This window comes from Kogia breviceps, chromosome 7 (assembly GCF_026419965.1).
Source record: "Kogia breviceps isolate mKogBre1 chromosome 7, mKogBre1 haplotype 1, whole genome shotgun sequence".
NCBI lineage: Eukaryota > Metazoa > Chordata > Mammalia > Artiodactyla > Physeteridae > Kogia > Kogia breviceps.
The window spans coordinates 75,522,344-75,548,646 of NC_081316.1; the positions used below are offsets into that span (position 1 = coordinate 75,522,344).

Consider the following 26,303-nt stretch of genomic DNA (forward strand, 5'->3'; position numbering starts at 1 on the left):
GTTTGCCCGAGGGGAAGGGCCGTGGGGGAAAGGAGATGTGAGGGGAAGCAAGGAGTCTGTTAGGATTCCAGACATGCCACCTATCTTGAGTAGCCCCTGCACGTCCCCCACCAGTCGAGCATCATACACACTCATGTACTCTTCCTCTGGGGGCTGACCTGGCCTCCCCTCTTGGATATGGCCCTGGCACAGGTCTCAGCAGATGCTGGCTCACCCTCAGGGCTAGAATGGGTTCTGAATCAGGAGAGGAAGGCACCCCCAGCCAAAACAGCCCATGAGAGATCCTTGGGACTGGAGAGCATGGCCGGAGTGTGCAGACTCCAGGGTGTGTCGGGAGCTCTCAGGGACTCCTTGCCGAAGCACTGCTGGGCCGCAGCCCCTGTACCCCCATCCCCTGGACCAGAAGGAGTGTGGTGACGGTGAGAGGTCATTGAGGGGGTCCCTTCCGGCCCCTCATCCTCCCCTCTCTGTTGCCTCCGAGGCCCCTTCCTTCTACCCTTCTACACCCCACCCTTGCTCTCCACTCCTCCTTTCAATCCAAACCTGCTTTCAGGATGGAAACTTGGGGCTCCCACTGACATGCCGAGGTCTGTGGCCCCTTCAGTCATCCATTCTCCCATTTATCCTGTGCAGCCTGAGCACTGGCACCAGGTCTCAAACTAGGTTTCATCTCTCCCTTGCAGAGTAACAGCCTCTGTGCTTTGGGAGTCAGCACAGGGGTGGCAGAAAGGTCAGGGTCTTTGGAACCAGACAGACTCAGGACTGACCGCAGCACAGATCTGGGACAGGCCACATCATAGAGCTGAGGGTAGACCCAGGACTGACCACCGCACAGAGCTTGGATGACCACAGTGCAGACCTGGGGCTGACCACAGTACTGCATGCTGTTTCTGTAAACCCACCACTGCAGCCACTGGTTGCCCGACAGCAGAGTGAATGGCCCCTGGTGGGTTTAATTCCAATTATGTCTGATGGCCTTTTATCTGATTGTCAGTATAGAGGAGAAGCCCTGGCCAGGCCAGGACTCTGTCTCCTTAACTTGCCAGAAACAAAGCCAAGAACGCTGCCACCCAGGATGAACACCAAACTCTCTGGGCCTTGGCTGGATTTTGGTGATGCTGTGGCTCAGAGAGCTCAGCTGCCCGATTCAGAGAATGGGAAAGGAACTCATTGAAGGTATAGTCTGTGCGGCACCCTGTGTGTATTTCCTAATTTAATCCTTACAACAACTTTAAAAGGTATGTACTATTGCCTCCATTTTACAGATGAGGAAACTGAGGCCGAGAGGAGACTAATCCAGCAAGAAAGAGGCAGAGGGAGAATTAGAACCCAGTCTGCCAAGGGCCAGAGCCCTCTCACAGCATCTCAAGGTTAGGAAGCAAGATAGGGCTATTGTGAGGGAGACCCCAACTTGGGCTCACTTGTGGGGTACAGGACTCAGCTGTGCAGTTGGCCAGGTCTAGGAACCCACAGAGGCACCTCTTAGCACTTTGAGCTGATCTCTGATGTCCAGGGAGTTTCCCAGGTGTATCCAGCGCTGCCTGGGGCAAACACAGGGAGTTGGGAACATTCTCACTCACCCAAGATCAGAGGCACTGCCAAGGGATGCCTGCTTTCACAGCATGGACACATCAGCTTATTATTTACTAAAAGCAAACCTTTCAAAATAAGAGGCCAGAAGGCTGACCTTCTGTGTAGTGGGGCTGGGGGGCAGGGTTCTGGGACCTTCTCTGGCTGCTCTTCACTCACAGGTGTGGCTTTGGTCAAGTCCCTGCCCCTGTCTGGGCTTGTTGGATGGGAGCAGGGGTAGGGCTGGCCCTTCTGCAGTGGCCTCCTTGTCATCCTCTGAGTCTGCAGAGGGACTGAGAGGGATGTGTGTGCAGCCACCCCAAACAATTCCCTCCATCGAATTCTTCATCTAGAGATAGACCAGTGGTATTAATAGCAACTTAATCTCTTTCAAATTCTTTGTGCTGGTAAAATGAAAGCAAAAATTCAAAGCTGGAAGAACAACAAAAAAATCCCTCCCTTCTGAGAATTCTGAGTCACTCCAGAAAGGTCAGTGGAGTCTAGGTTAACTCATTATTTCCCAGAAGGGCCTCTGGCTCTTCCGACACCCAAAGCTTAACAGAGAGAATATGGGAGCCACTCAGTTGGCAGGCTGTGCTCCTGGGACACTGTGGTTTCAGAGCGGGGTTTGGTCTCTTCTGGACTGCTCACAAGGCTCTGGGAGAGGCATCCCAGGGGCCATTGTAAAAGGCCACTGCTTACCAAGAATGCCACCCATGAGCTAGTGGACTTGGCCCTGCAGGGAGCTGGGGAGTCAGAACGACCTGTGGTTGACTTCCAGCACTGCCTCTCACGGGTGATGCGACTTAGGGCAAGTCTTTGAGCCTCTGTTTCCTCATCTGTAAAAGGAGACTAATCATAATGTTAATAATAATAGTACTTACACTATCCACCTCAAGGGTTGCTGAGAGCACCAAAGGGGATGTAAAGGCCCTTGAGAAATCATGACTTTTTTTTTTTGTGGTACGTGGGCCTCTCACTGTTGGGGCCTCTCCCGTTGTGGAGCACAGGCTCCGGACACGCAGGCTCAGCGGCCATGGCTCACGGGCCCAGCAGCTCCGCGGCATGTGGGATCTTCCCAGACCGGGGCACGAACCCGTGTCCCCTGCATCGGCAGGCGGATTCTCAACCACTGCGCCACCAGGGAAGCCCAATCATGACTCTTAATGTTGGCCCCTGTGCCTGCTGGCACATAGGCAGCCCCACAGGAAGCCACCCCCCTCCCATGACTGAGATGTGCAGGATGGAGGTGTTCTGCCAGTTGTGGATGGGCATGCCTGTGCTTTACGGCGGCTCTGTCAGAACAGCCCCCTCCTGCCCTCTCCCCATGGCCCACAGGGTCCTATAGCAGCTATTTCCAGGGGCAGAGTCTCTGCTACTCACCTAACAAGCGTGGGCCTTTCTGGGGTGGAAGGTTGGATGTCCAAAGGTTAATGGACAGTTGTATAAATAGAAGATTAAGAAGTTGAGTGGTTGAACACGTGGACCCACGACAGATGGATGAATGGGTGCGCTTGCCACCCTACATAGTGGGGATCATACAGCTTCTGACAGTGGGCCCGCTCTTTTGTCCCTGTAAAACCCCTAGCCTCACAACCTGCTGCTTCCTTTCCCCTGTCCCACCACTATCTTATCCCCTCTGGGAATGCACACTCCAACTCTCCCCTGCAGGACAGCGAGAACCCATGTGAAGTTCAGCTGCTACACACTAGCAGTGCTCCTGGTGGAGGAGACGGAGTAGAAGAGGGGAGAGATGAAGGGCCTTGGAATCAAACTAGCCTGGGTTCTATTCCTTGGCCTGCCACTTATTAGCTGTGTGATCTTGAGCAAGTTGTTGCAGCTCTCTGATCCTTAGCTCCTTAATATATAAAATGGGAATAATAAACAAGATAGCATCTGAAATGCACCTCGCATAGTGTCCGATATTCAGTAGGCGACCTAGAAATATCTGATGAATAAAAAGGAATAAAAGTATATTAGTTTGCTTTCTTTAGTGAATAACCAGGGGCAGATAAAAATATTTAAATGTGGTTTAGAGGCTTTTGGCCTTTTCGGTGACACAAACCATTGGATAGTTATTCCAGGAGAGGCTTAGATAATTTGTGCCGGGAGCAAAGGTAGCTGGACCAGTCAAGTTGCTTCACTTCTCTGCACCTCAGTTTTCCTTCCTGTAAAATAGGCCGAGCTGTATAGTTAAGCACTGGCTGGGGGCAGAAAGAGTAGAGTCCAAAGGGCTGATGGCTCTTGGCAATGACCCACCTAACCCTTTGCTGACCAAGCTGGAGAGGCAGCAAGAAGGGCCCTGAAAATGGGTTAAAGAAGGAGTGGCTCAGAGACCAAACATCACTAAATATTTTCTCCTTTTTTGGGTCGTTGCTCTAGATCACCACTTCCTGGAGACTATATTCTAAACTTTGCTGTGATGGATGCAAGGTCCACATGCCCACGAGCTCCAGAGGAACCCAGATGTCACCCTGGGGGAGGGACTCTGCTTTTACCTTGCTATTTTAAGCAGCGAGTTTACAATAATGGATGGGAGAGAAAGCGACGGGGCAGGAGCAGCGTGGGAATGGCCTGGGAGGGTGGGGCTGCTGGGGCTCCCCCTGAGGAGCTTGGGGTTCCATCCTGTCAAGGGTGGGACCTCAGCCAGCCTCCACTCTGCTTTATCCTGCAGCAGCTGACACCTCTTAGTGCTTGTCTGACTTAATTCGTTTCTGTTTTACTTTGCTTTCTGACCCAGGGACTGACTTGAGGTCTTTCTTGAGGAGCAGGAGGTGAAGGAAAGGAAGTGGAGGTATTTCTGATGCGACTTTGGAATTCCATGGTCCTAGAATCCTATGGGATGGGGCCCTCAAATCTGTGGTTTGTTGTGATTAGGAGGAGTTCAGGATTTCAGGGACTCTCAGGGTTGGAAAAGGCCCCTGAAGTGGGTTAGGAATCCTATGACCCTTGCCCCAGCCTTTGATGAAACTCTCCCAGGAATGGGGAGCTCATTACCTTAAAGAGCAGCCCATTTCATTTTCCGATGGTTCCAACCACTAGAAAGTTTTCCCTTACCTTGATCTCACCTTTCAGTCATTGGCCATGCATCTACCCTTCGGGGACAATAGAATTACATGAATGGCTTTCAAATATCTGCAAGGAGATATTATTTCTTCCTGTACCTTCTCTTTTCCAGGCTAAAGGTCTTTAGTTCTTTAAACACAAATTCTTGTCCTGCTTCCCCTTTTTTGAACATGCCCCAGATTGTCTGAATCCCTCTTAGCATGCAGAGCACAATACACTTCACGTAGATTAAGACATAAAAGAAAAGTAGAACTGTCAGCTTCCCTGTTTTGGAAACCATACTCCTATTAAGACAGCCTGGGGCTTCCCTGGTGGCGCAGTGGTTGGGAGTCCACCTGCCAATGCAGGGGACATGGGTTTGTGCCCTGGTACAGGAAGATCCCACATGCCGCCGAGTGGCTGGGCCCGTGAGCCATGGCCACTGAGCCTGCACGCCTGGAGCCTGTGCTCTGCAATGGGAGAGGCCACACAGTGAGAGTCCCGTGTACCAAAAAAAAAAAAAAAAAAAAAAAGACAGCCTGGATGGACTTCCCTGGTGGTACGGTGGTTAAGAATCCACCTGCCAGTGCAGGGGACACGGGTTTGAGCCCTGGTCCGGGAAGATCCCACATGCCATGGAGCAACTAAGCCCGTGCACCACAACTACTGAGCCTGCGCTCTAGAGCCCACAAGCCACAACTACTGAGCCCTCGTGCCACAACTACTGAAGCCCACGCATCTAAAGCCCATGCTCCGCAACAGGATAAGGCACCGCAATGAGAAGCACACACACTGCAACTGGAGAAAGCCCATGTGCAGCAACGAAAACCCAATGCAGCCAAAAGTAAATTAATAAAATAAATAAATTAAAATAAAACAGTATTTTAAAAAAAAGACAGCCTGGAGAACTGCACACACATTACACATCATTTTAAGAGTTTTCTTGGAATGTGTAGTGCACTTTTCTCATAGAATTGGGGTTTGTGGGTATTCTTTTGCTACCTTCAAACTCTGTTACCATATGCTTTGCCCAGCACCACTGTTGTCACTGCTGCTGAAATCCAAGTCAAGGGGATAACAGTCAATCACAGAGCTCACCCTTGGGCAAACCTGATGCTGAGTTTACTCATACAGAAACAATCTGAGCTGGGAGGCACAGCATGCCCTGGCCCCAGAGCTCTCATTCCCAAGAGCCAGGTTAAATCTGTCCTCTTGGCCATGACCCACCTTCCTGTCTCACCTCCTCCACTAGGCCTCCAGCTATTCTGTTCAGAGAAATTCAGTCAGCATTTCAGTGTTCATGATTCAGTCTCAACGCCATTCTAGTATGGACTCTTCCCTAAAACTGTATTCCACTCGTCCCAGTTTCTGGAGTTAGGGACCCTTTTCTGGGATCCTGCAGCTTCTCACTTCCAAAATGTTTACCTCCTTATCTTGTTTTCCAACTTCCTCCCACCATTGGACTCCGTGTTCCTTGAGGGCCAAGACCACATTTTCATCATCTTTATGATAGAGTAGGTGTGAGTGTTGGTGGTGAAGGAATGAATGACTCTGCTCACGGATCATCTTGAGATGAGATTTCTTGAGCCGACCAGCAGGGGTCACCCCAACTGTTTCAGAGCCGAATAGGGCTCCCTGTCCACTGCTGAGAATGACAAAAGTCAAGATGGTGGTCACAGTGACTAAAACCCGGGGGCTGAAGTTCTCCAGTTCTTTAAATACAAGTCAACAAACATTTCTGGATGAAACTTCTGGGTATCCGTGATTAATCAGACCCCTTGCCTGCCTCAGAGAGCTCAGTCAAGAGGAGTGTGTTAGCTGGGGGCATCTGTCAGAGCTGTGACTGATGCCATATCTGAGCTGCACCACAGTACTCTGGCTCTAGGGCCTTCGCAAGCCATTTCTGTGGTACAGGAAGAACGCCTGGTGTCCTGGGCGATGGCAGGGCTTCTTGGCTTCTCCTCCTGCAACCTCCAGCAGACAGCATCTTGCATAGGACCCAGGGTATAGTGGATACTCAGTAAGTGGCAATGTCCTCCATGTGCCCTGTGCGTGTCCCAGCAGCCCCCTGACTGCCGCCGAGGGCAGGGTCTGAGGATGACATTGGCCTCTGGTGCCTTTCATCTGCTGTCTCCCAGAGCAGCTCCTTCAAGGAACCTCTGAAGTTGCAGAACCAGGCCAGCTGTTGGTTTTTCGGGTCCCTGGAGTTGTCATCTATCCCCCTAGGGCAGGGGACCTAAAGGAGTTTAGGGGTGGGAAGAGCCCAGGCAGAGCCCTCTGGACCTTCTGGGCTTCAGAACAGCATGCAGGTAGCCTGTGAGCACCTACTCCATGCTGGGCGCTCTGTCTCTTTCCATCCTAGGGACAATCCCACATGGGAGGCATTCTTATCTCTGTTCCCCTGATGAGGAAACCAAGGCTCAGAGATGAAGCAAAGGTTCAAGGCTACACAGCCAGTAAGTGGCAGAGTGAAGACTCAGATCTAGGTATCTGGTTCCAAAGCCTGTGCTCTATCTACTATTTCTGCTCTCCTGCCTCTCCAGATGGAGACCTGACATGACTGCTCCCCTTTTCTAAGAGGAAGCAGAGGAGCCAGACCCACTGGCTCAGGTTTATTGGAGAGATTTTGGTCCTACACCTCTTGACTGGCAAGAAACATGAAAGTGTGAAAGTGCAGTTAGTACGTACAAGCAAATGTCGTTAGTAGTTACAAGTTAGTACAAGTAATTACAAGTTAGTAGTTACAAGAAAACCCAGTTCAAACTGACTTAAACACTAAGAGACTTAATTATTTCTGTAACTGGCTAGTTCAGAAAGAGTTCCAGCTGCAGGTGAGCTTTGATCAGGGCTCCAGCTCTATTTCTCTGCAGATCTCCTGGGTCTGCTCTCCTCTGGGTGTGTCAGATTTCTCCTCAGTCTGACCTTCCTCATGGAAGCAAAATGGTGTCTACAGCACCAGGTCTCACATCTGCACACTCCACCACCTGGAGCAAGAGAAAGCATCTGGGTCCCAGAGCATTGCCACATGCTCATTGGCTTAGGCTGGATCCATTGTCTATCCCTGAGACAATCTCTGTGGCAAGATGGATGAGATTATGCCGACTGGAGTCAACCCCAGCCAGGCCTTACCCCATGGGGATGGTTAAGTGTAGCTTTGGGGAAGCAACCCAAGGTTGCTAAGGGCAAGCACTGCACAAGGCACAGGAGATCCACCCTGGCTGAGCCTCCAGACTCATGACTTTATCAGGCCTGACAGATCCAATGAGAGCTGTCCTCAAGTGAGAGAGCCCTGTACTGAGGGTTAGAAGAGCTGCTGAAGGGCATGAGGTCAGCCATGGGGCAGGAACTTGGAAGACACCATCCTTTCCTCCTCCCCCACCTGGCCAAGCAAGGCTGTGTGGTATAATGGCCTCCAAATCAGGAAGATCTGGATTCAAATGCTTCGTTCTTTGTATGATTGGGGCAAGTAACTTCTACTCTCTGAAGCAGTTCTCTCATCTATAAAATGTGAATAGTAATGCCTGCATCAGAGGTCATTGTGAGGATTAATTTAGGTGATGTCAGTAATGCTCCTAGGATAGCGCCTGGCACCCAGTAGCTTCTCAACACATCTTTGACCAATACAAGTCTGGCTCCCAATGGAGTGTCCTCCATCGGCTATGGCTTTGAGGAGTTCAAAGCACTCTTCTCCCTTCTGGGATGGCTGTGTTTACTGTATGGCCCAAATTAGATGCAGAAACTCTGGGTCACCTCTGACTTTGTAAACAGAGCCAGGGAGCAGGAGGAAATGCAATTCCAAATGCCCTCTGCTCGCCTATTTTAACCCTTGTTGATGCAAACTCAAGCGGGCTCTCTCCATGGCTTGTGGCCCCTGGAAACGGGACCCAGCATGGGTCAGGGATGGGAGTGGGTTTGACTTGTCCTTTTGGCGTCTCCTCAGCCTGTGGAGCCCAGGCCTCCTGGAGCATCTTTGGGGCTGACGCAGCGGAGGTTCCGGGCACGTGCAGCCACTCCCACCAGGAGGCTGCCATGCCCCACATTCCCGAGGACGAGGAGCCCCCCGGAGAGCCGCAGGCAGCCCAGAGCCCGGCCGGCCAAGTAAGTGCCTCCCCCCTGCCTGCAGCCCGCCCGGCCTGGGCCACGCCAAGTGCCCTGGGCTGAGGCCACATGGTTTGCTGACAGCCTGTGCAGGCTGCAGTGGGCCTGGGGAAGGTGCGCGGCTTCCACGCCAAGGAATAAATACCCAAAGGTAGTTTGAATTTACCAAGGTCCCCACACACCCTGAGAGTGCTACCTTCTAGGCTGTGTCTGACTGAGGGCCCCTGGGAAGTCACACCACCCTCCTAGGATGGAGAGAGGCTCGGAGGAGGACCGTCAGCACGGAAGACCTCGTGTATCAGGGTCGTGGGCACAGGCACAAGGTCACTTAAAGTGGATCCACTTGAAATGAAGGTCAAAATTGCTCAGTAAATAGTGAAAAAGGGTTTCAGTGAGATTTTATTATAAAAAAGGAAATGATGAAAGTAAATTAAAGGGGCTCATTGAGGTTGTACTGTACAAATGAAATGGTGAAGACATTTTTAGCCGTACATATTACAAAATATAGCTTACACGCTAATTTTTAGAATGAACAAAGAATTTTAATCAAGTGCATTGACTTTGGTATTGGTATATTTTTTTATGCCAACAAAATGAGCTTTTCATGTGTTATCACAGCCTTCACATTTTACTTTATAGCGCCTTCATTAAGAGATTCTGTTTAATATTTAAGGGGTTCATTCATTTTCCTAAGGACCTCTTTCAATCCCTCAATATTCAAATCGTTCTCTCATGAAGAACCTATCTTGCCATCATCCTCATAACTCTGACTCCATTTGTTAACTGGTCCAGCTCCATCAGCTCCTCACTGGTCTAAGACCTTGGACGTGAAGTTCTCAGACATGGTTTTGTGAACTTCGTGAACTTTGCAGTTGGTTTGCACTGAACTTATATCATCCTGTTGTATCTGACACTTCTCCAAACTGCCCTGAGCCAGAGGGATAGAAGCTTGTTAAGTGAAGGAAGCTTGTATGGGTGAGCATTAATTTGACAAGTGGGCAGATTCTTAGTGAATAGTTTCATGTGATGATGACATTTGTTTTCTTTACACACCATAACTGTGGGAACTAAGATAATAAACACTTAGAAAAGAATGGCCTCTTGTATCCCTACATCCCAAGCTCGTGGGATTGAGATGTTGCAGAACTTGGCAGCCTTGGAGAGCCCTTGAATTTCTAAATGACAGTGAGCCAAGCCCCCCTGTCTTTGGCTGCAGGCACCAGCTCATGTCTTTATTGAGCTCCGCTCCCAGAAATGGCCTGGGCTACGGTACGTGCTGCTCGCCAGTCGCTTTCAGTGGCTCTGAGTTGTTCCTCTAATCCTCCACGGGTGACATCTAGTCGTTCCCAAACTGTGTGCTCTGCTATAGCCCCCTTCCCGCTGCCGCTCCTTACCACGTGTGGGCAATTCCCCCAAAGAGTTGCCGACGGTGGACTGTAAGGTTGAACCAACAAAAAGTGTCCTAGTCTACTGAAACCTTGAAGTTTAAAGAAGGGAAGGACAACACAGAGTAAACTATATCTGGATTCAAACGTCACTGCTCCCTATCCTCAGGTCACAACTTTCCCAGGTTCTGTCCCCTTAGCATCCCCACCTCCCATCCCTGGACCACGCCTTGCTGTGGTCATCCCTGACCCCTTCCACTTTTACTCACAAAGATAGTGCCCTTAAGCTGGACTCTGCTGCAAAATCTAGCTCCCAAATCCTGGGCAACTCCCCCAAACAGCTGCCATGCCCTGCTCCCCAAGAATATAAGTGTGCCTAAAAAATAAAAAAATGAAAGATGGGCAAAGATGCAACTCCACCCTCAGTGAAGAGATCCTTTTACAAAGAGTTCAGTTCCTCTTGGTTCCAAACCTCTCTAGTTAAAAGACACTTCAAACCTTGTCCTCAAGAGGCACAAAACCAGACAGCACAAAGGCCTGCTGGCCTTTCTGACCATCATGGCTTCAAGCCACACGTAAGTGTAGCTTCACTGGGTAAGAGGTGAGGGTGAGTTTCTAGGGGGAGGGCCCCATGAGCTCACCACACAGCTGAGGGTTAGAGACCCCTAGCTGAGCAGCAGAAACTCCAGATTATGGGCCCCCACAAGCTCACTTTCCCTGTGACCTTGAACCAGGACCAGACTTCTGTACTATAGACCAGGGGCCCTCATGGTCTCTGAAGGTCCTTCAAATGCTCAAGGAAGACAACACAATAAAGAGACTGTTTGCAGGTCCCAATAGCCTCTGCATTGCCAGCATCCAGCGGGAGAAGGACCCACGAGGAGCTCACGTGAGCTGGAGCCAGGATGCCCAGATCGTTTAAGAGAGGACCATTAGCACAGGATTTAAGAATGTGGACTCTGGAGTGAGACCAAGCTGGGCTCAAGTCACAGCTCCTCCACATCCGGGTCAAGAGACGTGATGATGAGTCTGTTAACTTTGCTGTGCCTCTGGTTCCTCGTCTCTTCCCCGGGCAGGTATTAGTGGTTGCCTCCTGGACTCTTGTCTGTGCAGCCCAACCCTTGAGGACCATCTTTGGCCTGAGGGACCATGGAGCTGGGACAGGTTAGACTCCAGACTGAAGGCCACATCAGATTCAGTATTATTTTATTCTCTGCCCTGACTGACAGGCACTGGGCCTCCCTGAGTTCTCCAGAAGCCCACGGGCACCATCAGTGAAGAGGATCTCCCTCTACTGCACCTCTCAGAGGACCCACGTTGGGCTTCTCAGGCAGCCACAGCCTCAGGGGAGGATCAGGCCTTGTGAGCTGGGCCAGAGCCTCCGGGGGCTGAAGCCTGAGTCCCTGGGAGCAGCAGAGGCCATGAAAGCAGGGTTGGCCAGGAGGGCTGAGCTGGAACTCCCAGTACTGTGTGAATTCCCACTCTGTGAAGCAAGCAAAGAACAGAGCATCCTTCTGACTTTACAGCTCCCCGGGGTCCAGCCCTACTTCTGGTTCCTCAGGCCCCAGCCCTCATTTCCCATCACTGACATGAGCACTAGCTGAGGCCTTCTCACACAAAAACGCAAAAGCTGTAGGCCTAGATCCTGTTTTTCTTTCTGCACGTACACATGCATACACACACGCACACACACATGGATGCTAAACACACACACAGAGTCACACAGACAGAAAGGCAGACCCTTTAGGACCCTAATCAGAAGCTGGAATCAAAACCCACAAAGAAATAAAGCCTGCTGACAATGCACTGTGTGAGACTGCATCCTGAGCAGTGTTTCCTGGGTTGGTCCTTGAACAGGAAGGAGCTTAACGGGATGCGCTTGTAGCCAAGAGGTTCTTGCAGGAATAGAAGGTGTCGGGACAGAAGCCTAGGACCTTAGGGGACCCCAGAATGACAGGCCATCAGAGCTAGAAGGGATCTCAGGTCACAGGAAGTCCCTTCCTCCAAAGGCAGGCAAAATTCTGCATAGTGTAAGTCACCTGCGAGCTTGTTAACCCCAGATTCCTCTGCCGACCTAGACCGGCTGAACCAGAGAACCCTGGGGTGGGTCTGTGCCGTGGTTAGCAGCTCTGTTTCCCGGTCAAGCTGGAGCCTGACTCTCTCTCAGTTCTGCCCTCACAATGGCCTGTCATGGGGCGAAGATCCACAGATGCAGGACGGCAGTTTTTGCATCTTCCCAGAGCCTCTCTGCCTCTGATTCCTCCAGAGTTTGCTGCCATGACAGCCTTCAGAGCGTCCTCCCATCCCTCCCCTGCACACATACCAGCCTGCCTCTGCCTCACTGTGGGGCACCAAACTTGGCCCCAGGCCCCAGAGGCAGTGTGACCAGGACACCAGCTCTTTCCAGGCCTGTGGCCAGCAGCTATATCAGAAGCTCCACTCACTGGGACCACATGGCCTCCTCAGAGGGGCCTTACAAACCTGAAGGTGTGGGGAAGTTCATATTAGCTATAAGAGCCCAATTTTCACTGGCTTTCACTTCCACCTGGAAGACCCCCCCATCCTCCTCCAAGGGTTTTAGGAAGCCCCCAGGGACAGGTCAGTGCTATAGCTCATAAGCTGACCTCGCATCTTTCACATCATCTGCTCCAGCATATCCTTCTAACCACCACTCCCTGACCATCCCCTCACCCTGTTCTCCATTATCCGCAAGACCACTAATAACAGCTAACCTCGTGCCAACAGGTACTACACTATTAACTCATTTAACTTCCAAGCCACCTGATGAGGTAGGTATCATCAGCCCCATTTCACAGCTGAGGAGACTGACGCACAGAGAAGTTAAGTACCTTCCTCCAATGTCACACAGCTCGTAAGTGACAAGCCCAGGATTTGAACCCGGGCAGCCTGGCCCCAGATCCCACACTCTTAGTCTCTGCCCTGCTCTTGGGCGTCCGTGAGAGGTGCCTGGACGGAGGGAATACTGTCCTCTGTTCCCAAAACCACTTGTCTGAGAGGGCTGACCTGGGCCCTGCAGAACTCACCACCATATAAACCCCAAAGCACCGCAGCTTGTGGCACTGGGTCTCACCAAATGCCTTCTGCCTGCCATCCTCTCAGGTGTGTGAGCCCGTGCAGCCAGGGGACGAAGCTCCATGTCACACATCTTGCCCCAAACCCAAGCTGCCCCTGCCCCATCCTGTGCAACCCCCTTCCTCATTCTCCTTCAGTCGGATGATATAACAGCCCGGTTGGATGGGTACTGACCCCTAGAAAGCCAGGCCACTGTGCTGCTCCTGCTTCAGGCCACATACACCCGTTACTCTCACCCCAGGCCTCCCTGAGCACCTACTTGGTACTGCACTTTCTGATCCTCTAGACAGAAATTGATGCTTAACCCTCATATACAGCAGCGTCTGGTTGACAAGATCACTGCAGCGCTCAACTAACCAGTGGCATCCCTACTCTCAACCCAACCCCTATCCCTAAATGTTAGTTAACTAAAAATGAGGTTGGAGTGTTTTTTGGAGAAGCAGCCCTCTGCATGTGGCCCTAACAGGAAGAGATCTGTTTGTGGAGCTCTTAGAAGCTCTGACCACGAAGCTGCGGGGTCTCCCCTTGTTTTGGCCCAGAACTGGAGAGCATGGTAGCTGCCACCATAACAAATCTGGAACTCTCTTCCTACTTAGCGTAGTAAGAGACCCATTCAGGCTTACCACCGTCATCCCACACGGCTGTCCTTTAAGAAGAGTTCCAAGCAGTGTTCCCCAAGCAACCAGGGAGTTCCGGAAGGTGCAGCAAATGCTTCCGTTCCATAGGAACATGAGATATAAGCTATGTGGCACAGTGGAAATGGCCTGGGCTTCACACCCCTGTGTTACAGTGATAGCCTGCACCCTCCCTACTTACCCAGTGAAAGCCCTCATACCATGCTTCCTATGTGACAGGCACTGCTCTCAGCACTTTACATACAACAACACTAAGAGGTTGGTATGATTATTATCCCATTTTCCAGGTGAGAAAACTGAGGCAAGGAAGTACACTCTAATCCCTAGAAACTGGGCAGTACCTTGAATACTCCACTTGAGGATTTTGAATTCATGCTTATCTCATCCCACCCTTTGCAAAAACAGCCTCCATTCAGATCTTCAATGAAATACCTTCAAGTAAATTATCAGTAAAGCATTAGAGTCTGATGTACAAGATATTGGAGACATCTATTGGGCACCTGCTATGTGGTCTCATCTCCCAGGGTAGATATTATTATTATCTCTATTTTATAGAAGAAGAAACTGAGTCTTTGGGAGGTTGTGTAATTGTCGAAGGTCATATGGTTGTGTCGTGGTTGAGTGGAGATCCAAACCCACTTCTGCTGAGCTGTTCCTGCCACATTTGTCTCCTTCCCTGGCTCCACCCAGCAGTAAAGCCAGTGTCCTGGACACCAGAAGCCGCAGGTATGAGAGGCAGGTAGGTGCTTGATGCCCCATCCTCTATGGAAAATAAGCTTGGAAAGGGTCAAGAGGACTGTTCCAACAGGATGGCTTCTAGTGGTTCTGGTCAGAGAGTAAGAGCTACGAGATTGTAGTTGTAGAAGTGCCTAGGACAGAGCAGAAAGTGCTTTAGAAATGTTGGCTGTTATTACAGATGGTCAGGAATGTACATGACAATTATTTGTCCTCAGTTCCTATTGTGAGCAATAGAGTAGCTTGTCATTTTTTGTCTGTCTGAGTCCCCTGTCAGATTGCATGCCAGCTACTTAGGGTCAGGGGCTATGTGTGTGTCTCCAAGTCTCAGCATAAGCTCTAGCGTGTGGTAGGAGCTTAGCGAGGGTGAGAGAGATGGAGGGAGGGAGAGAGGGAGGGAGGGATGGATGGATGGATGGTTGTGTGGCTAACCGGCTGTATGGATGAGTAAATGCCTAGACTTAAAGGAGGAGGAGATGGACAGGAGGGAGGAGGAAAGGATAGAAGATGATGGATGAATGGCTGGCTGGCTGAGTGATACCCCCCTACCCCACAGAGTAAGGCTATAATAGACACTGTGTGCACTGTTACACTCCTGAAATCTGTGACATGAGAGTAGAAACAGTGATGAAGAAGGCAGGATAATCTGGAGGGGGGTTGACCCCTGACTGCTAGGAATAGACTGGACAATGGCAGGAAAGAGGGTCCACGGAGGCAGGGCAGGCCATGGGTGCATGAGGAGATCCACAAAGTGGGCGTTGGGAGCCTTCAGGAAACCGGGATCTGGTCCTCAGCGCTTGGCAGGGAGGAGCCCCAGGTCCAGCCGAGCTCAGCAGAGGCACTTCTGCTCTCCCCCATGCTCTTAGCACTCGCTGCTGGAATAATCATATTTTTTGCAAGTCCGCAGAGAGTCCTTTTATCCTTTCACGAGAGTGCTAAGTCCTCTTTGCGGCCAGGGCCCCCTATCCAGAGGCAGTCCCTGTTTGCCCTCCAGGCTGTGAGAGAGGGACCTGGGGATACAGCTGCAACAGTGCTCACCCTCTATCACCATCCTCACTGTCATTGTCACCCTTAAAACAAGCCTGGAAAGGGAGGATTATTAGCTCCACATAATGTTTGAGAACTTGAAACTCAGAGAAGTTCAGTGACTTGCCTGAGGTCACCCAGGTGAGATTTCAGTGTAGACCTCCCGACTTCACCACCCCACACTGCCTTCCTGCACAGTCCTCTTCCAGGCTGTCTGCCAGTGTCCAAGCGCAGGAGCTAAACTCCCCACTCCTGCCTGGACTGAGGCTGGTCTGTTGCCCAGAGCTTCCGAGCCAGGCCTAGTCACGTGACATTGGGGAAAGGAAGCTCATATTCCCGTCTGTACCACTGGCCTATATTTATCCCTGCACCCAGGCAGTTAGGACACTGTTGTGCATTCCTGGGAATTTATGAGTGAAATAAACATTTAAATGTTTCTATAAGGTTTATTTAAAGAGAACAAAATGTGACCTGCTGGCTTATTAAATGGTGAGCTTTCCGGGAGATGGCCCAGCTCCCGCAGTGCTTGGCTGACTCCAGGGAAGGGGAATGGATCCCTGGGAAGGCTGGGCCCCTGGAAGGTGAGAGGGGTGCCCCTGCTGTCTTTCCTCTAGCTGTGTGTTCAGCCTGGAGGGCTTCCTGGAGGAAGGGGCTCGTGAGGGAGGGTGCAGCTGGGAAGAATAAGAGGGGCGTGTCAGAGGCCTGCAGAGCACCAGGAACCAGGGGAAGTGAGACCCAAGACCTGGAGACAACTTGTAAAGGCAGTGTGTGTAACGGGAAGGCCAACAGGCCTGGTGTTGGTCTCTTCCCCTATTTACAAGCTGTGTGGCCCTGGACATAACATGTCTGTTTTTTTGTTGGTAAAGTGGAGATTGAAGTGGGAAAAGAGGGGAGAGAAAAGAAATGTATTAATTCCCTAATTCCATGCTCAGGGCTTTTGCTTTCATCTTCTCATTTCCTCTGCACAATTCTTTGAGGTCAGGAGGTATTATCACCCCAAGTTGTTCATGGCTGTCCTGAGGTTCATTCACAGAGTTGCTAGGAGGATTATGAGAAAACACACGGGAAGTGTCTGGGACAGAGCCCCACATGCAGTAGGTCTGAGTAAATGTCACTTCCCTCTATCCACGTTTGTGTTTTTGCCTCTGCTATATGTAAAAGGCATCTCTACTTTGTGTGAGATGCAGGTGGTGAGAGAGGGAGTGGAGCCAGGTGAAGGTGACCTTGGAGGTGGGCTTCCCTGGGTCATTGATTACTTGGGCTTGTGTGGCCAGATGTCCCAGGGAAGATGCTCTGTGGCTCTGTGACTAGAAGGGTGAGGCCCTCCTAATTTAACTCCAAAAGGTTGTTCAGACACAAAACGAAGAACAACAATCTCCTCAAAACCAAATTCCAAAGTCATTAATTTAGCCCCAAAGTTACCAATAACAGAATATAACATCTGACACTCATTGAGCATTTACTAGCTGCGAGGTACCCTTCTGCGAGCTTTCCATCTGGAGCTGCCAGATTTAGCAAATGAAAATACAGTAATGTCCATGCACTATTTGGGATATACTTAAACTAAAAAAATTATTTGTTGTTTATCTGAAGCTCAAATATAACTGGGTATCCTGTATTTTGTCTGGCAATCCTATTTCTACACCAATCTGTGGAATTCTTGTAACTACCCTGTGAGATAGTTATTTTACAGATGAGGTAACTGAGGCACAGAGAGGTGAGGTCACTTGCCCAAGGTCACACAGCTAATGCAAAAAGCTGTATGATGAATTAGTGTGGCTCCGGAGCCTGAGGCCCCTGAAGTCCGGAAGCCAGGAACTTGCCTGGCGAACTCTGTTTGAACCCGCTGACCCACAAGCTTTCTTGAGGCCCTGCCTTCTGTTTCGGCAGCTCAGAGTGGGAGCAGGGATGGGTATTTACACTGCGTTAAAACCTGGCAGAGTTCACCCAGAGGGCCTCTGGAATCTTCCCACACTCTCTCCTGATTACTGTCTCTCCAGTACCTGCTAAATGTTCAAGACTGAATGTTCCCCACAAAATCAGTTTTGCAGAAAATTAGAAGTTGCCCAGAGCTTTCTGTGAGCTGATTAGGGAGAGAACAATTTGATTTTATTATCATGTATTTTGCACACATTGGAAGGAGAGAGTGAGGATATTCCAGGACATTCCATCAGTGTATTAGAGGATTTCTCCCTGATTGCATTGTTTCTCCTGATTTTTCAGCAGCTTCAGACTGTGTGCATCCATGGTTACATGCTTGGCGCTTGCCACCATGGCTTGTGTCTGCCTTTCTGTGTGGGGACCTCTGCTCCTGACCTTCCTCTGAGTGAGGGTGCCTGCAGCCCCATGTGTGACAGTCACCTCAGGAGAGCTTTGCTGCAAGGGGCCTTTCACCAGGAGGCAGAGAAAACTCCTACCAGAAAGCAGCTCCTCCAGTGCCTTGCAGACCATTACCTCACAGTGTCAGCATTAAGGGCATCAGGCCTGGGCGCCACCTGGGATGGGGTAGGGGTGAGGAGGAGGGTACTTCCACCCCACTCCCCATCCCACTGTGCTAACTGGGATGCATTTCAGAGGCTGCCTAGTTTACCTTTGCCTCCAGGCCCTAGCATAGACCACAGCAAGCGCTAGGCATTCAAGAAACGTTTGCTGTATGAATGGACAGAACAAAGCATAATAATGTGCAAATGTTTACAGGCTGGCCCCCTCTCTTAGACTCTAAGACTTTTGAAAACGTTTGTGGAAAGAATTTAATGGAGCTGGAGGAATAAGCTGAGGCTGGTGGAGGGAAGGAGAGAGGGAGAGAGGGAGGAAGAAAGAGAGAGAAAGGAGACTGGGGCGGGGGGTAAGCAAGTGAAGAGTCAAAGGGGAGAGGAGAGGTGAGGGTGAGAGTTAAGGTTTGTTCTCCTTTGAGGTGAGAATGAAGAGTAGACTTCTCTCTCTCTCTCTTTTTTACAAAATAATTTTTATTGGCGTATAGTTGCCTTACAATGTTATGTTAGTTTCTGGTGTACAGCAAAGTGAATCAGTTGTACATATACATATATCCACTCTTTTTTAGATTCTTTTCCCATATAGGCCATTACAGAGTACTGAGTAGAGTCCCCTGTGCTGTACAGTAGGTCCTTATTCGTTAACTTTTATATTTAGTAGTGTATATATATCAATCCCAATCTCCCAATTTATCCCAAAAAACAGTTGCTTTTTATCTGCTGAACGATTCTCTAAGGCAGACTCTCTCAGAGACTCACCTACATGGATCACAGCTTCATTGGCTTTCAGATCAAATAGTTTTATTTCCGGGTCAAACCATGGATGCTAGAAGAAGCATATATTTCTCTTTATCTGCTAAGGATGTCTGTATTTATCAAACTGTTCCCTCCTTTTTATAGTTGCATCTTTTTATGTTTTATAGTTTATTGTTGGTTACTTCAGATTGCTTTGGGAAATAGGTGGTGTGTCAACAAAATTAAATAGATAAACTGCATTCTACTTACTTAGCAGCTGGAATATATGAGACTCTTGGAAATGGGTATATAGTATAACCCGAGCACCACCACCACAATTTTATTTCTAGAATACAACATGTAGAAATTAATGTTTGGCCCCTTCCGCCCCCTTATGTAGACCTAGCCCATCATCACCAGTGCATGCTGGGAATTTGTAAAAGCCCCTCCAAGGGATGTCAGAAACCATATGATACAACAAATGTGAAAATGATATTTTAGCCAAAGTGCATTTCTTCTTGTTTACCAGAGGATTCATACAAGAAAGAAATTCTCTAAATGTGATAAACATGGAAAAGGTGATTTTCAGAGGCCAAATTTTCACTGTAGAAATAAATTCCACCCAGGGAAGGAACCTCACACATACTATAGGCATAGTCAGTGTTTTGATTGGCATTGCCACAGTAACAGTCACCCATGAGGCTATATGGAAAGAAGCTCCATCAGGATGCTATGGAAGTTACACGGCCACGAATAACTTCTAGAGATCTATTGTACAGCAGAGTGCCCAGAATTAACGCTACTGTATTGTGTACCCAAAAATTTGCTAAAAGGGTAGATCTTATAAGTGTTCTTGTCATCATCATTATAAAAAAAGAAGGCAGGAGGAAATTTTGGAAGTGATAGGTAGGGATTGTGGTGAGGGTTTCACAGTATATGCTTATCTCTAAACTCATCAAGTTGTGTACATGAAATATGTATAGCTTTTCATACATCAATCACACCTTAATAAAGTGGTTTGAATTAAAAAAGATGACGTGGGTGGAGGAGGCTTTAAGCACAAACCTCCTGCACTCCAGAAAACCAAGACAGGCTAAGAATCATGGGTCACAGGAGCAGTAACTCAGATGCTTTTGGGGCCAGGCAGGGAGTGTGACTGACTGAAACAAGCCAGCGTGAGCTGACTCCAACCAAGGGTTACTCGGCAGAACTGTGGAACCAAGATGGCTTGATCTCCTGGTTTTTTAGGAAAAGCAGGAAATCCAGACCTTTATGGGAATTCTTCTAATTATGAAATGTTGGTAACTAACATAAGAACTTGTAAATGCTACTCACAGCAAACAGGCTCCCAGGTCTCCAATTTGACACCTCTGAGCTCAGAGGACAGGATTCAGAGGATGCTAATTCTCTAACTGAGATCCAAGAGGCCATGTTAGCAAGACACCCTTTTAGTGATGTGAACAGAAGCCTCTGGGAAAACTTCAGCCTTTTCTGCTCCCCAGAGACTCTACCCGGGAGAAACACCTTCCCCCTGCCCCACATTCCTTCCACTTCACTGGCTCTCCCATTTAGCTTGGCACTGCCTGGGTCCTGCCTGCACCAGCTCCATCATCACCTGCCATTTTGACACTCTGCTTCCCCTTCCTGACCTCAGCAGCTCCCGTGGGTGCTGTTCCACTGTGTGTCCTCGGGCCCCACACCATGACCCAAGATCCTCTGCTTCCCTCCTGGCCCCTTGGAAGGCGCCATCCCCTCTGCTGCTTGGCAGTCTCCCACCAGTGAAGCCTGGTGGACAAAAGGTGGGGAGAACTGAGTGGAGCTGCTGTTCATCTGAGTGATAACCATGATTAATGGGTATTTGTAGATCAGATGACAGTTATAAAAGGGCATACACATTCATCACTTCTTATTCACACAAACATCTTCTGAGACCGCAGGCCTTTGACTACTTTATAGTTATGGGAACTGAGGGACAGTGCAACAAGAGGATGAAGCAGGTGACTAGCTCATCACCAGCCCCTCAGGGTGAAACTATCCACAGAAGGAGTTGTTGCTTTGGGGGAACCTTCCTGAGTGTCTCTTCCAGGAGGAGTCTTTGACAGAAGGATGTATATCTGCGTTCTTGGAGGGACTGGAGTTCTGGGGTCATGAGGACAGGTTGGCCAGTCCTGGCTTCAGCCACAAGCATCATGCTGACTCCCTGTCACTCTACCTTGGCCAACCGTGCATATCCAACTGGAGAGTGACACGACTCCAGTTTACTAGGGAGCTCCTCAAAATTACTATGGGGCAGAAGAGGATTCTTCAGTAACAGGGCCTCTTCCAGCAACTCAGCCAGTGGGAATCACGGGGATCCATGGATGGATCTGCTGTCAACATTTCTGTTTTCTCTTTGGGCAGTCAAGTTATTCCCAGGCCTAATCCTCAGCGTTCCCCATCTCCAAAACCACAAAGACCAAACTCACTGGAGTAGCACCCAAGGTCCTTCAGAAGCTGGCTCAACCTCCTGTTCTGGTTTCATATTTTGCCCCCAAATTAGGTTCTTGGACCTCATTATAACATGTCAAGCAATTCTCTGAAGAATTTTCAGGAACTGAGGACAAGAGACCAAATATTATAACAAAAGATGTTTCCGCAAGGTTTTATCACTCAGGAAGTTCCAAGTGTTTGGAGAGCTGTAAGCCAGGAACTGTGGATGAAGACCAAATATATATGAGGGATATATTTTTGTCATCTGAATGACCAAATATATACATTTCTTATAAATCACAATATCGCAGCCCCTATCCCTGGGCCCTCCTATTTCACATACTCTATAGTCTTTGCTCTAGCTACATTGTGAATCCCTAATGCCCAGTTATGCCTTTTACTTATGCTGTTCCCTTTTGCCCAAAAACCTCTCCCCTAATATCTTTGTCTTGCAAGCTCCTATTCATCCCTCAAGACCTAGCTCAAATGTCCCCTCCTCTTGAGAGTCTTCTCTAGCTACCCTCATGAGAGAGTTTTCTTTCCTTTTCTTTGAGCTTTCACAAAATGTGCTTCATCCCTTATCACCTTATACTTATTATGAGTATTAATTACTTCTTTGGATCCCTTGCTTGGCTGTGAGCTCTTGAGGGTATTTGTATCTCACACTGCCCCTGGCACATGATGGATAACTAAACTGTGTTTGTCGAATGAGAGAGAAAAGTAATCTGACAGTAATATTACCATTTATTGAAAACATCAGTCATGTGCTAGGTGCTGTGTCAACATTATTTTTAATCCTCACATCAACCTTGTGAGTTAGATTTTATGATCATGGGGCATAGAGTGGTTAGATAACTTGCCCAAGGACACACAGCTAGTAGATAATGAGCAGAAATTTGAGTGCAGTGTGATTCTTCCAAAAGGCAGTGCTGCTTCCTGCTCCTCCTACCCAGCCAAAGTCCCGGCCCAAACTTCCCTTCCATGTGCTCGAGGATTCTGAGGGCTTCCCCCTCCTCCCATCACTGCAGCTCCCTCCTGCTGAAAGGTCCTGGAACACAGGGGTCCAGAGTTCCCTGGCTAGACTCAGAGACTCTTCTCCAGCTCACCCGGCCTCATGTTTGAGGCCAAGGGAGGGAAGAGATGCAAATGAACATGGGAAGAGCTGGATTCACTAAAAGTTGTGGGATTTGAGAAGTCCAGATAGTACTGTACAGTACCCACTTGACAACAAAGAATGACTTGAAAGGAGAGAGAGCCTCCTCCTCACCTTGCAAGGAACCAACACCTGCATACCAAGGGCTCAAGAACATAGCTCAGCCTGGCTCTGCGAGGGCAGCCCCCAGGCCATGGCTTCAGTGGGGCCAGTAGAGGTAAGAGCACTTAATGCCCAGGGACTCCAGAAGGACACGACCTCCAGAGACAGTAGCCATGGGCACCTGCTGCTCTGAAGATTCTGGAGGCCACACCAATATTGCAGGTGGTGTGACGTGCTCGGGACCCCAGGGAGACAGGACTTTGGCAGGGAGAGTATGGCATTCACAGAGGGCCCGGAATGTACCCACCAGTAAGGGGGCAGGGCAGAGGAGAAGGCAAATGATGAAGGGTCATATGACAGGAAGTCTCCCAGACATAGCTGGGAAAAATTCTGAGATGGAAATACTGCAATAGCATGTGGCAGAAGAACCAGAGAGATACTGTGTGTTACTGTTAACTGGTCCTATTTTTACCCCCAGTACACTTAGGTGTAGGAAAACACAGGTTGATATACATCTTCATGGATCTTATTGTATATCCTATACAGTATTGCTTTTATTTCATTCATTCATTTACTCACTCAACAAGTATTTTTTCTACTCCAGATAGGGTTTTACAACTCACACAGCCATTAGCAGCATAACAGTATACCGATTTCACTACAACTTCTCCAACCTAGAATGTAATAACTCTTTCATTTTGATGGTTAGTAGTTTTGTTCTATTTTGTTTAGTGGTTGCAAACTATCTCAAAAATCTAAGGATTGGCTCCTAACTTTTGTTCTTATTTCAGAAATGTGTACTTATGTAGATAAACATTTTTACAAAGTTACAAAAGTTAAAGCATGTTCCATTATCCATGGAACAAATCACCTTTATTGAAAGGTCACAATTAGCCAAATGTAGGGCGTCACTGAGTATTGGGAATGTGTGGTGTCACTGCCTTTTCTGCTGGCCTCCGTCCTTCCCCAGCCAGGCTGGTTGCAGCCTGAGGACCCTGCACCATTCTTTTCCTACATTGTTAATGAGAATTAACCAGGGACGGCTTAGAAGTTCCCTAATCTTAGTGCATGAAAATAGACCAAGTTAAGCTCGGTAAATGAAGGAGAAACTGCCTTTTTTTTCCCCCTGAATAATCCAAATGAACGGCATTTGACCCTTGTCAAGAAGTCTCTGAGTGTCATGATACTTGAATAAGGCCTCCAGCTCCTAGGAGCTTAACTCCATCTGTGTTCTTGTTCTAAACAACCAGGGCCCTCCCACCGCAGGAATATCTTGCAGTCCACCCACCATCATCCTGACTGGGGATGCCAGTTCACCGGAAGAAGAAACTGACAAAAACCTGGTCAACAGGTAACCTCCTATTTGCCTAATCTGTGCTGTAAAGAGCAATATTTCCTAGCATGTGCGGATCAGACAGCTCTATTTTGTACAAATCTTTTCTTCGTTCTTGATCATTTTATTAATGAAATACAATCAAGCAGTTTTTCAAAATGGGAGAGAGAGCTTGGGATTTTTCCATTATCTTTTCCCCCACAAATTATTTCTTCTCTCCTAGATTTAGCTCTTTGCACTTTGTTAACCTTTAAGAAAAGCACAGCTCATAGCAAGGGAGTTTTCTACAATAACTGCCCAGATATTTTCAAACAGACCTAAAAGATGTGAATTTTTTACTAGAATCCTGCTTCTGGCCAAAGTGGGTCCTGTGTGGAAGATGATCTCTTGGAAGGGACACTAGCTCACATGCACAGGGATGTCCCTGCCTCGGTTTTACACGGCATTATAGCCCATGCATTGGTCTAGCTGGAATGAGATTTTCTAAGTTTAATTTCCAAAAAGTTATGAAGATAATTCTAATACAGATATATAGTGAGCATGTGTCAAAGATTTACTTAACTCATTAACGAGGGGACCATCAGGATAACAAAGCCAGTTCAAAGGAGGATACGAGAAATGGATATACGTAGTATAATCAGTGAGGAGAAAAAGAAAGCTGGTATAAGATTGCTAAGTTAGAGACTTCCCTGGTGGTGCAGTGGTTAAGAATCCTCCTGCCAATGCAGGGGGCATGGGTTCAATCTCTGGTCCGGGAAGATCCCACATGCCAAGGAGCAACTAAGCCCGTGCGCCACACTACTGAGCCTGCGCTTTAGAGCCCGCGAGCCACAACTACCTAGCCCTCGTGCCACAACTACTGAAGCCTGCGAACCTAAAGCCCGTGGTCCGCGACAAGAGAAGCCACCGCAATGAGAAGCCCGCGCAAGGCCACAAAGAGTAGCCCCCGCTTGCTGTAACTAGAGGAAGCCTGAGCGCAGCAATGAAGACCCAACGCAGCCCCCTCAAAATAAATAAATCAATACATCTTTAAAAAGAGAAGAAAAAAGATTGCTAAGTTAGATACAAGATAGGTTAATGTTTCACAGGGCAATGAAACCTTATTTTTATCTTTTCTCCCCAACAGAAATCATCTGCATCTCTACCAGGCAATTATTCACAGTTTATGAGTTTTCTGCAAGTTAGATATTCACTCAGAGTCTGAGCCCTAATAAATACTAAATCGTCAAAGTTACAAAGGACAGTGGTTTGAAAACTTTAGAGAGCATCACCTGGGGTTGGGGCCTGGGCTTGTTCAGTCACAGATAGTTGGGCCCCATCCCCAGAGTTTCTGATCCTGTCGGTGGGTGAAGCCTGAGAATTTGCATTTCTAACAAATGCCCATATTTTTTCGTCCTTGAAAAAATAACAAGCTTGTAAGATGATGCTCTAGGATGACTTTGAAAGAATATGCAAAAAAAAAAAAAAAGAAAGAATATGCAAGCATCTGGTCACCTATTTACCAGCTGTGGACAAAGTTTCCTAACAAGATGACTCTGTTTGGCCTTTCAGAGCCCACAGTCCCCACAGGAGGCTTTCTCACCGACACCTGAAGGTTTCCACTGCTCCCCTGACTTCTGTGGGTAAGGGCTAGGCCGATTTGTCTTATTTCTGCCACCGGAGATAGGGGTCCAACTGAAGGTGTGTTTGAGTAGGAAGACTGAGGTCTGGCAGCTTGGCCGGGCTTGGCCCCTTTCCCTCTTCTGCTTCTCAATGAGTAGTGCAGGGGGGAGAGTATCTGAGTTGTGCCTTAGAGAGTCGGACAGATAGACAAGAGGGAGGAAACATCATTTGGGTGGAGAGAGCAATTTTGTTGGTGAGCAGGAGCTGTAACAGAGCAATTGAATGCTTGGCTGTGTGTCAGGACTCTTTCAAATGACAGAAACTCAATTTAAACCAGCTTATGCCAAAACACATAAAAATAAATAAAAGCCAGGGTCTGTGTTTTCAGGGAGTGCTGAACCCAGATGCTCATGTTGTGTCATTAGCAATCATCCCATCCCATCTCCCAAGTCTCTTCTCTTGTGTGTTGGCTTCCTTCTGGGCCAATGGCTACCAACAACTTACATCCCTTCAGTGAAAAGAGAGCTCCTCTTCCCCATATACCCACCACTGTTCTCAGAATTGCCTCTCACTGACCTCCATGGCCATCCCTGAACCAGTCACCTATGGGGATTAAACTCATTGGCTGGCTGAGGATGGTACATGGTTCCATTCCTGGCACTTGGGCTGAGATGGGCAGTATTGTTTAGCTCCTTCCTAACATGACTGAGACTCAGACGAGTTTCACCCAGTGCAAACTGGGGAGCTATGACCAGAAGGAGGAGGAATGGAGGCTGGAGAGGCACAACGGGAGCCATTCTCTACCAAGGGGCTGGAGGAGAGGAGTATGTG

The 26,303-nt window shown here is 48.8% G+C and overlaps 1 protein-coding gene across 19 annotated transcripts in view; it reads left to right on the forward strand.

Moving 5' to 3' along the window:
• IRAG1 (inositol 1,4,5-triphosphate receptor associated 1) overlaps positions 1 to 26,303 on the forward strand; it is a 166,083-nt gene that overhangs the window by 78,154 nt on the left and 61,626 nt on the right. For 12 of the 19 annotated variants that reach the window (XM_067038619.1, XM_067038616.1, XM_067038614.1 and 9 more), the window contains 3 exons: positions 8,555 to 8,712; positions 23,788 to 23,888; positions 25,422 to 25,492. In XM_067038619.1, the coding sequence (XP_066894720.1) occupies positions 8,644 to 8,712; positions 23,788 to 23,888; positions 25,422 to 25,492 (241 nt within the window). In that variant the 5' untranslated portion in view covers positions 8,555 to 8,643. Of the gene's footprint in view, positions 1 to 8,554; positions 8,713 to 14,495; positions 14,552 to 23,787; positions 23,889 to 25,421; positions 25,493 to 26,303 lie in introns of those variants that run through there. The other 7 variants (XM_067038625.1, XM_067038623.1, XM_067038624.1 and 4 more) reach the window with 2 other exon arrangements.